Source organism: Rana temporaria, chromosome 12 (genome assembly GCF_905171775.1).
Source record: "Rana temporaria chromosome 12, aRanTem1.1, whole genome shotgun sequence".
NCBI classification, from domain to species: Eukaryota; Metazoa; Chordata; class Amphibia; order Anura; family Ranidae; genus Rana; species Rana temporaria.
Genome location: NC_053500.1, coordinates 46,759,951 through 46,771,082, shown reverse-complemented (window position 1 = coordinate 46,771,082; position 11,132 = coordinate 46,759,951). Strand labels below are relative to the sequence as shown.

Genomic DNA, 11,132 nt, shown 5'->3' with positions numbered 1-11,132 from the left:
AATGATTCCCACCCCCGGCGGGATCATTTACATTGCGCGCGCTTACGCCGGGCAATTTTGCCGGCGCGCCCTCGCAATTTACGGAGCTACTGCTCCGTGAATCGAGGGCAGCGCAAAATATTTGCGGGGGCGCAGGGCAAAATCGTTGCCCTGTGCCTCCGTAAATAAAGCGCAAATGTACCTGAATCTGGGCCACTGTGTTTTGCCAGCAGGGGCGGCTCCTCATGACCCCTGCCGGGAGAACACAATAGCTCCATGGGAGGGATCAGGGATGGGAGAATTCCTGTAACCAAAGAAAATCGTATCATCTATGACCGGCTTAAGGGAAGGATGATGGGTTATAAAAAAGTTTAAAAATATAGTACAGTATTAAGCTTAAAAGAAACAAGAAAGCTTGTGCAGGACTGACTGAACAGTAGAATCTCAATGCAATTAACACCAAATAAGCTTTCAACTCCTTCATTTCTATATTAGTTCTGGATGTCAATACTGAACGAAGCTCCAGAACCATCACTTAGGCCCCATACATACGAGAGGATTTATCCGCAGATACGGTCCAGCGGACCGTATCCGCGGATAAATCCTCTCAAAGATTTCAGAGGATTTCTATGCGATGGCGTGTACACACCATCGCATTGAAATCCCCGCTGAAATCCTCTGCCGATGACGTGTCGCGCCGTCGCCGCTATTATGACGCGGCGACGGGCGCGACGCTGTCATATAAGGAATTCCACGCATGCGTCAAATCATTACGACGCGTGCGGGGAATCCCTTTGGACGAATGGATCCGGTAAGTCTGTACAGACGAGCGGATCCATCCGTTGGAATGGATTCCAGCAGATGGATATGTTGTGCAGCACAACAAATATCCGATCTGCTGGAATCCATCCCAGAGGAGATTTCTCCGCGGAAACAGATCCGCTGGCGTGTACACACCATAGGATCTATCCGCAGAAACCCATTTGCTGGGATTTATCTGCGGATGGATTCTATCGTGTGTACGGGGCCTTAGTCAAAGTCCTTTTTCTAAAGGTGCTAATCACATGACATTTTCACCACATGTCGGTAACAACTCATGCAATCCACCAATACAAAGGAACCAAAACAAATAGAACTTCAGAATTTAAGTTATGTGTAATAAAATGGAATGACACAGGAAGAAAGTATTGAACACGCTAACTGAAATGTATTTAATACTTCGTACAAAATCCTTGGTTGGTAATGACAGCTTCAAGACACCTCCTGTATGGAGAAACGAGTCGCATGTGTTGCTCAGGTGTGATTTTGGCCCATTCTTCCACACAGTCCTCAAATCTGGAAGGTTCTGTGGGCCTCTTCTATGAACTCTGATCTTCAGTTCTTTCCATAGATTTTCTATTGGATACACGTCAGGTGATTGGCTGGACCATTCTAGCATTTTTATTTTCTTTGCAAAACAAAAGAATGGATTCTTCTGGACAGCCGCACTGCGAATAAAAATTGCCTTTATTGTAAAATCCAAATAGAAAAACAGCACTACATGTCACAGCACACTGGCAGAGCTGACGCGTTTCACACTATAATGTTTAATCATCATTTTTATTTTCTTCCTTTGAAACCAATTGAGAGTTTCATTGGTTTTGTATTTGGGATCATTGTCTTGCTGAAATGTCCTCCCTCGTTTTATCTTCATCATCCTGGTAGATGGCAGCAGATTTTTATCAAGAATGTCTTGGTACATTTTTCCATTCATCCTTCCTTCAATGATATGAAGTTTGTCAGTACTGTATGCTGAAAAAACAGCCCCACACCATGATGTTCCCACCTCCAAACTTCACTGTATGGGGGGTGTTTTTGGGGTGATGTGCCATTTGACCTTCAAACATGGTGTCTATTATAGCATTCACATTATTGATTTTTAGTCTCATCTTCTGGTCCCATCTTCTCCCAGTACTTCACAGGCTTCTCTAAATGGTGTACAGCAAACTTTAAACAAGCTTCCACATTCTTTTTCTTCAGCAATGGAGTATTTTGTGGTGAGCGTGCATAAAGGCTAAGTGCATTATTTATTGTTTTCTTTGAAACAATTGTTGTTGCTAATTCCAGGTCTTTCTGAAGCTCTCCACAAGTGGGTATTGGCTCTTGGACAACTCTTCTGATAATATGTTCCACTCCTCTGTCAAAAATCTTGGTTGTTGCCGGTATATATTCAGGGCCGTTTTTAAGGTAGGGGAAAAGGGGAAGCTGCCCTGGGCCCTGTCATTGTTGTGGGGCCCAAAGCAGCTGTCTCAAACCTGCCAACTACCCCAGTTTAAATTCCCTTGTCTCTTGATATTTTAGTCCCGTGCTGATTGTCCTGATATTTCAATGAGAAGTTCTATTACTACTGCTGCCCAGCTCTGCCCTATTGTTGTATACAGATGACTCACCTGCAGAACCTGTGTTTACATGTAAATACCAACATTAATATGAAAATAGCGGTGGCATTCATATGTAAATAGGGGTGGTATTCCTATGTATATCATGCCTCCCTGAGGTCATATTCACCATCAACTGTTCTGAATGTTGCCCACTGGGGAAATAAAGGGGCATGCTTGAATGTCCTGCCTACAACTGTGGTCATTAAGCCTACCATCAGCATGTTCTACAAAGGTTAGTGGTCAGTGTAAACCCCTATTACATTAGTGGTCAGTGTAGACCCCTATTACATTGGTGGCCAGTGTTGAAACTCCTCTTTATATTGGTAGTCGGTAAAAGAAAATCATCATTGCCATTGATCGATCAAGAGCAACACTGCATGGAAGGGGAGGGCCCAATATTTTTTTTGCCCAGGGTCCAATCAGTATTAAAGACGGCCCTGTATATATTGCAATTATATTCTTTCCACTTCCAGGATATGGCCCCAACAGTGCTCACTGGAACATTCAGAGGTTTATAAACCCTTCTGTAACTAATGCCATCAGTATGTTTTGTAACAATAAGTTTGTGAAGGTCTTGAGAAAGCTCTTTGCTTTTACCCATCATGAGATGTTTCTTGTATGACACCTTGGTAATGACAGACACATTTTTAAAGGCCATCAGTTGAGACTGAACCAGCTAATATTAATTTGCACTGACAAGGGGAAAGATTGCTTTCTAATGACTTCAGCTGGTGTCTTGGCTTTCCACGCCTTTTTGAACCTTCCTTTCTCCATGTGTTCAATACTTTTTCCCTGTGTCATTCAATTTTAATACACATAACTTAATTTCTGAACCTAATTGTTTTGGCTTCTTTGTATGAATTACAATTCAAAAGCACATTTAGAAATATATTTAACTGGAAAAATGGTGACGTGTTCAATAATTATTTTACCCGCCATACATATATAATCTTTCAATCAATAAACCATTCTGAAGGTCAGCTGGTGTCACTGGCAGAGATGTCTATACAGCAGTCTACTATGCAGTCCTCCTAACACAGTGGAGTTTGCAGATCATAAAAGTATGTACATTGCTTTACAAATCTTTGTTAATTTAAAACAGTTTCTATATATATGTTTCTAACAGGTATTTGGCTGCTGTCTTAAGCGGCCCCTTATATTATCCATCCGCCCATTTGTAGATCTGTAAAGTTTTAAGATATAATAATTCTTAAAAACAGGACCTATTTATTTTGCAATTAAACAATGTCCCACATTTCCAAATATATTTTTTAGCTGCAATGTCAAGGAACCAGCATTCTGGTTAATGTTGTCTTGAACACTGATGACAACAAAGATGCTAATTCATTCCAATCCGGTGTTCGCCACGTGCGATGTGAGATGAGAACTCGTAGCGATCCTGGCTACGATGCCCACACATGTTGCACTCAAAGGGATCTCGAAAACCATGGCATCCCATGTGGATGGTGAACATGACATAATCCAGAAAAAGAACATGACAGTGGTCACATCGGTACATCCCTAAGGGGCACCCATCTTTGCTTAGAAGCTGCAGAAGCTCACGCTGTGATAGACCAGAGTGTTTCAAGATGTCAAAGCTCCGGGAGTGCTCTTTGGGGGGCTGCAGAACACTGTTTGTCCGCATTGGGCCAGCATGTAATGCAGGAGGATAAGATGCCCTTTCTTCATGGCTACTATCTGTGTCAGTCGAGTCATGAGCATTAGCACCTGGGGACAGGCCCCTCTCTGGAGCTGGCTTCTTCTCCTTGACTGGCTGGGACGGTAAGTGTCCATTGGACATATCAATACGGGTGAGTGGTAGTGGGTAGAGGCTGCTGATAACAGGCACCATTTCAGCAGTAGGGGTAGACGGAGTGTGGAGCAGTGGACGTAAGACTCCTGGACTCATGTAGGCTATAGCGCTCCCTGCATTATGTTCCAACAATCGTGGAGGTATCATGTCATGATCCTTATCATACAGGAAACTGTTGTATGGCACCTCAAAACACTGCCTCTTTTCTCCTGAGGAAAGGAACACACAACAACCAGAAGAAGTTAGTACAATCAAAAGTTAAAACTCAAAAAGAAACATCAATGCTTTGGTGACAGGTAATAGTCATTCAAGGTTTCTGGTTACTGCCTTGCTATTCCTGGTCCTTAGGAAACCCAGGCTGTTTTCGCCCAGTACACATCACTTTTGTGAGTGCATTTTATCATTTAATAATCAGTTCTTACTTTTACAAGTTACACTATGGGTTTTGTTTCTCCTTTTTGCTCATAAACATCCACCTAGCAACCACCCAGCCTTCCGTCATCTACACACCTGTGCTGTATAAATCAAACTAATGTACAAAAAGACATTGGGCCAGATTCACGTACAGCGGGCGCAACGTAACCGATTTACGTTACACCGCCGCAAATTTTCTGGCTAAGTGCCCGATCCACAAAGCACTTACCTGGAAATTTGCGGCGGTGTATCGTAAATCCGTCCGGCGCAAGGAGGGCCAATTCAAATGGGGCGGGTACCATTTAAATTAGGCGCGCTCCCGCGCCAGACGTACTGCGCATGCTCCCGTCGCAAATTTCCCGACGTGCTTTGCGCGAAATTACGACGCGCCAATGTTTTGTGAATCGCGACGTCAAAAAAGAGTTACGCCGGGAAAATTCAAAAATGTAAAAATAATTCAAAAGCGACGCGGGAAAGACGGGCATACTTTAACATGGTGGTGTAATTTTCCACTTTGTTAAAGGTGCCCTATCTTAGCGACAGTAAACTAACACTCGCGGCAACGTAACGACGGGAAAAAGCAAACTCCCCCCAGCGGCGGCCGCGGTACTGCATCCTAAGATCCGACAGTGTAAAACTATTACACCTGTCGGATATTATGGCTATCTATGCTTAACTGATTCTATGAATCAGTCGCATAGATAGAACAACAGATACAACGGCGTATCAGGAGATACGCCGTCGTATCTGCTTTGTGAATCTGGCCCAATGTATGTAGGGGTAGGGGTAGGCATGAGAAGATTATAACTCCACTGAGGCACCGTCCCTGCAGAATATGGAAATTCAAAAAGTACAAAGTGGGGTGGGACTTTAAATGATCCTCAGTGGGGTTTCGAAAAAAGTAAAGAAGTTCTATCACAATTTTAAAACCACATAGACAAGATTTTATTTACCATCCTTGGATGGGATTCTTTAAAACAATATGTCACAGTTTGATACAAAATACAGTTTTACTGTTACTTTGGTCCATGTTGTGTAGATCCTTTTAAGGCCCTGACGAAGCGGGGCTACCCACTAAACGCGTAGGCCATACTTATGATACATCTGACCAGGATCTACACACCCTGGACCAAAGTAACAGTAAAACTGTATTTTGTATCAAACTGTGACATATTGTTTTAAAGAATACCATCCAAGGATGGTAAAAAAAATCTTTTCTATGTTGTTTTAAAATTGTGATAGCACATATTTACTTTTTTCGAAACCCCACAGAGGCACAAAGTCCCACCCCACTTTGTACTTTTTTAATTTTTTATGTACAAAAAGACTTGAGAGGAACCCGCAACCAGACTTACAGTGCTGTGAAAAAGTATTTGCCCCGTTCTGATTTTTTTTTTTATTTCTCAAACATCAACCAGTTATTAGGTTTAGGGGGCAATTACTTTTTCACCTAGGGCCATGCAGATTTGGACAGCTTTATTGCCTTAATAAATGAAACTATGGAGAGAACTGAGGCCCACAGTGGGAGTTTTTCTGTACTTCAGAACTAGTAAAATGGAGCTTATGTCATGTAGAAAAGTCAGTTCACTTGTGCCATTATACTGACAATGTAACACAGTGGGGTTGGTTTACTAAAGGCAAATCCACTTTGCACTACAAGTGCACTTGGAAGTGCAGTCGCTGTAGATCCAAGGGGAATCGAAATGAGGGGAAGCTCTGCTGATTTCTATCATCCAATCATGTACAAGCAAAAATTCTGTTTTTAATTTTCCATGCATTTCCCCCTCAGATCTACAGCGACTTCACTTTCAAGTGCACTTGTAGTGCAAAGTGGATTTGCCTTAAGTAAATAAACCCCAATGTACATAAAACGTGTGTTCTCTGCCTGTTAGGCCTTGTACACACGGACGGACTGTCCGCTGAAAACGGTCCGCCGGACCGTTTTCAGCGGACATGTCCGCCGGACCGTTTTCAGCGGACATGTCCGCTCGGAGATTTCTGTCTGATGGTTGTACACACCATCAGACAGAAATCCGCGCGTACACGATACGCGGTGACGTGGCCGTGCCGTCGTCGCGACAATGACGCGGCGACGTGCGTGGCCCTGGACAAATGTCCGCTGGAAACCTGTCCGATAGGCCGTACACACGACCGAACATGTCCGCTGAAACTGGTCCGCGGACCAGTTTCAGCGGACATGTTCGGTCGTGTGTACGGGGCCTTACAATCCGTTTAATCTCTCATCTCTATTTTTGTCTCTCTTGAAAATTTCTTGTCCATATCTACTTTTATGTTCTTGAAAAAACTATACAAAGCAGCCTGTCTAACCTTGTTATATACACAGGTCATATATCATTTTGAATGACATGCTCAGCTTTGGACACATGTAAGTGTATTACCGTGTTAGGATAATATGATCATATTCATAGCCAGTTAGGATACTATCAACATTTGGAGACTACATGAAGTATTAAAGGCACACTGCATCCATCATATATGTTTAAAAGTCAAGAATGCAATATGGTGCCATGGTTCCAATATGGTACCCAAAACCAAGGATCTTTCCACTGTTTGTACTTTTTTGAGAATGGAGAAGGATTAGAACCTCTGTAAGATTTTAGTAATGCTGTGCTGCTTGGGTGATATCCTGTCTATAATGACACCAGAAAAATAAATGACAGAGTGAACTAAACTGGTGTCACTTTGTTAAGCACTGTTCTGAGATTATCTGCACCTATAAACACAGATGGCTTGATAGTGTCCACATTCAATGGAGGGAAATTTTATTTCCACCAGTGACAGCTCTCACAAAGAACACTGATCATGCATGTAAGAAAACATCCCCATATCGCTATAGTCTCCCCTGAGAGGTCTCCCCCAGTGCCTGTCTATGCTGTCCCCATCTGCATTCACTTAAACAATGTAGGTAGGAACTGTGGGCCAAATCCACAGCCAGCGGCGCAAAATAAGTTTTTACTAACTTATGTCATTTAAGTTACGGCGCCCTAAGTTGGTGTCGTAATTGCCGTATCCACAGCGCATTTGCGCCCAAAAGTGCGCCTGCCGTAACGTAAATACAGAGGCGTAAGGCGGGGTTATGGCAAGTGGGAAGGAAGTGGGCGTGCTTCATTGTAATGAGCCGTGACCCCATGCAAATGAAGGTCCGGCCGTACTGCGCATGCGCGCACGAATCTGCTGCTCACTGCGCATGTGCAGAACTTTGCTTGGCGCAATCAGTGAGATAGGTAAAAGGCCAAGTGTACTTAGTTTGAGGATCGCACTGTGCTTAACTAGCTCCAGTCAAACACACTTCATTTGCAAAAGTATTTCCCTGTGTTCCCTTCCATGAGCAATTTGCTTCTGCTCTTAGTTTGTCAGTGTTTGTTGGTAAGTTGTGTTTGATAGAGAAGTGTTGGAGGAGTAGTAGATAGTAGTTGTTGTTTGTTTGTGATAAGTGTAATTTTTGTTTGATTGTTTTAGGTGTTTTTTTTTTGTTCTGCTTGGATTTTGTGTTTGGTTTTTGTGTGTTTGTATTTGACTTTGTAGTAGCTGTCTGCTTGTGTGTGTATTTTTGTGTGTTTGTCCTGTTTGGCTTCTTGTTGCTGGGTGGTGTCTGTGATGGCCCCCAAACGCAGGAAGCTGAATTTTTCACATGTTGAAAAGCAAATCCTAGCCAGGTATGTCATACAATATGGAAGATATCTACATGGGCCTGATAGCCGGAACACCTCCCCGGCCCAAAGGAAGAGGATATATGCCAAAATCACAGATCACATAAATGCGGCGGGGGGAGGGGAGACGAGGACCCCCGCTGGCATTAAGAAAAAGATCAATGATCTGAGGAGCGTGGTCCGCAATAAGGTGGCCAAGCTCACTGCGCATAGGAGGGGCACTGGAGGAGGGGGACCATGCCCCATCCGGCTGACTGAGGAGGAATGGGCAGTGGCCCGGTGTTTCGAGCCAGAGCAGGTGGTGGGCCTGCCTGGTTATCAGTCTGATGTTCCTGTGAGGCCAGGTAAGGTTTTTTTTTGGTGATTAGCATGTGTGGGTGGGGGAAGGGAACATGTGGCAAGTGTGTGGATCCTCAAACCTGTGATTGTTTGGTGTCTTCCACAGATGACCAGGAGATTGCTGGGCCATCAGGCCAGGCTGCTGCACCACCCCAAAGACAGGAGGCTGCTGAGGAGTCCCCAGGGGAGGGGAGTGGCCAAACCTCCCCTCATGAGGAGGCTGAGGGGGAGGAGGATGAGGGGGAGGAGGATGAGGGGGAGGAGGATGAGGGGGAGGAGGAAGAAGATCTCCAGATTGGCCGGGAAATCATTATTGCCACTGATCTGATGACCTTTGATGATACCCTTGAGGCTAGCCTTGAGGCTCCCCTTGAGGCTACCCCAGAGGCTCCCCTTGAGGCTACCCCAGAGGCTCCCCTTGAGGCTACCCCAGAGGCTCCCCTTGAGGCTACCCCAGAGGATCCCCCAGAGGCTGGCACCAGTCAGGCCACCATCAGGGGTAGCCCCTCCCACTCCTCCCACAACATGCCGCAACCCACAAGGGTCACTCTATCCCCTCCTACCTGGCCACAAGCCTCAGGGGCAGGCAGGATGGCGACCCAGGACACCAGGGTGGGGTCTGAGCATATGCCGGCCAGTCTGCTGAGGGACAATGCCAAGCAGACCCGCAGTCTGGGTGACATCAAAAAAACTATGGCCAAGATGGAGCACAGCCTGGATGTAATGAGGGAGTCACTCAGTGATGTGGCCACCAATTCATTGGGTGTCATCACCTGTTTGTGGTCCCTGCATACCGCCACAACAGGCGTGGGCCAGGAGGTGACTGCCCTCACCCGGGCTGTGCAGGACAACACCCGGGCTGTGCAGAAGAACACCCGGGCTGGCCAGGCCAATACGGCTGCCATCACTGCCTGCCTGACCAGGATAGCAGTGGCCTTGGAGGGCAGGCCAGCCGGAGGTCAGACACCAGGGGAGGCTCCTCCCTCCCCTGTTCCCCCCCCCAATGAAGATACTCCCTCCCCTGTTCCCCCCCCCAATGAAGATACTCCCTCCCCTGTTCCCCCCCCCAATGAAGATACTCCCTCCCCTGTTCCCCCCCCCAATGAAGATACTCCCTCCCCTGCTCCCCCCCCCAATGAAGATACTCCCTCCCCTGCTCCCCCCCCCCGTGAAGATCCTCCAGGTGGCCGTGCCCGTGGCCGTGCCCGTGCCCCTGCCCGTGGGCAGCCTAGACGGAGCACTCGCCGCCGGACTTAAATACCAGGGGTACTTTTTTTTTTTGATTTTTTGATTTAAAACTTTTGGTTATTATACTGTACTTATGATTTGCTTTATGTGTGTGAATGATGTGTGAATGTGGGGGGGTGGCATTCCTGACAAAATAAGGGTGTCCCCCTCAGTTTTGGTGGAGAAGGGATCCCCAGGACCAGGGAAAAGTCATCCTAGGTTCCTGAATGGTGTATGAATGCACAGTGACATAATTGGAGCCGTGGCGGGGCGTTACTGCTCCCAAGTACCAAAGGGGGGGGGGGGGGGTACTTGGATCTAATCCAATTCGATGTGCATGTGATGTGTTTGTGCTAGGGACCACAGTGGTGTGCATTCATGCATTCTCATTGTGACATAAATCATGTGCGTTTCCAGAGACAAAAACATTCTCAATGTGTCATTAAACATGTGCGTTTACTGTGCAAAGCAACATTCTCATTGTCACATAATTCATGTGCGTTTGCAGTGAAAACAAATAATAACATTGTCACATAATTCATGTGCGTTTGCATCGGAAAAAAAAAAAACATTGTGACATTTTTTCTGCCCATTTACTGAGAAAATATGCCTTCTGCCAGGCGTCTCCTGGCTACTGTGCCCTCAGTAGACCGGGTAGAGTGGGCTAGGGGGGGATTGCCTGGGTGGGGGGTCAGGTCAGCACGCAAGTTAATCTCCAGTCCCCTTCTCGTTGCAAAGTTATGAAGAATGCAACAAGCCCCTATTATTTGGCACACAAAGTCGGGGGAATACAGCAGTGTACCCCCTGTCTTGTCCAGGCATCTGAAGCGGGACTTCAGCAGGCCAAAAGTACGCTCCACTACTGCCCGGGTGCGAATATGAGCCTCGTTGTAGCGTTGCTCTCCTGGGGTTTGGGGGTTCCGGAATGGGGTCATCATGTGAGGGCCCAGGGCATATCCAGAGTCACCTGGAAGGCAAAAGACAGGAGGATATTAGTCATGCATGTGCCCCATGTGATGTCTGCATCATGGGGGGGGACATACCTGACACACATGTCACTCACCAACCAGCCAGCTGTCTCCATACACGTTCTGCTCCAATTCACGTGCTATGTTGGTCTGCCTAAAGATGTAGCTGTCATGGCACGAACCTGGAAATTTGGCACAGACATGCCAGATGAGGCCATGGGCATCCACGATTACCTGGACATTGATTGAATGCCAGTTTTTTCGATTCCTGAACAGGTGCTCTGTTTCATGGGGGGGCTGT

General features: G+C 46.0%; 1 protein-coding gene across 1 annotated transcript in view; it reads right to left on the bottom strand.

Moving 5' to 3' along the window:
• Positions 1-3,603: 3,603 nt before the first annotated feature.
• IKZF3 (IKAROS family zinc finger 3) overlaps positions 3,604-11,132 on the bottom strand; it is a 204,909-nt gene continuing 197,380 nt past the window's right edge. The window contains exon 8 of the mRNA XM_040329947.1: positions 3,604-4,421. Within this exon, the coding sequence (XP_040185881.1) occupies positions 3,739-4,421 (683 nt within the window). The 3' untranslated portion in view covers positions 3,604-3,738. The remainder of the gene's footprint in view (positions 4,422-11,132) is intronic.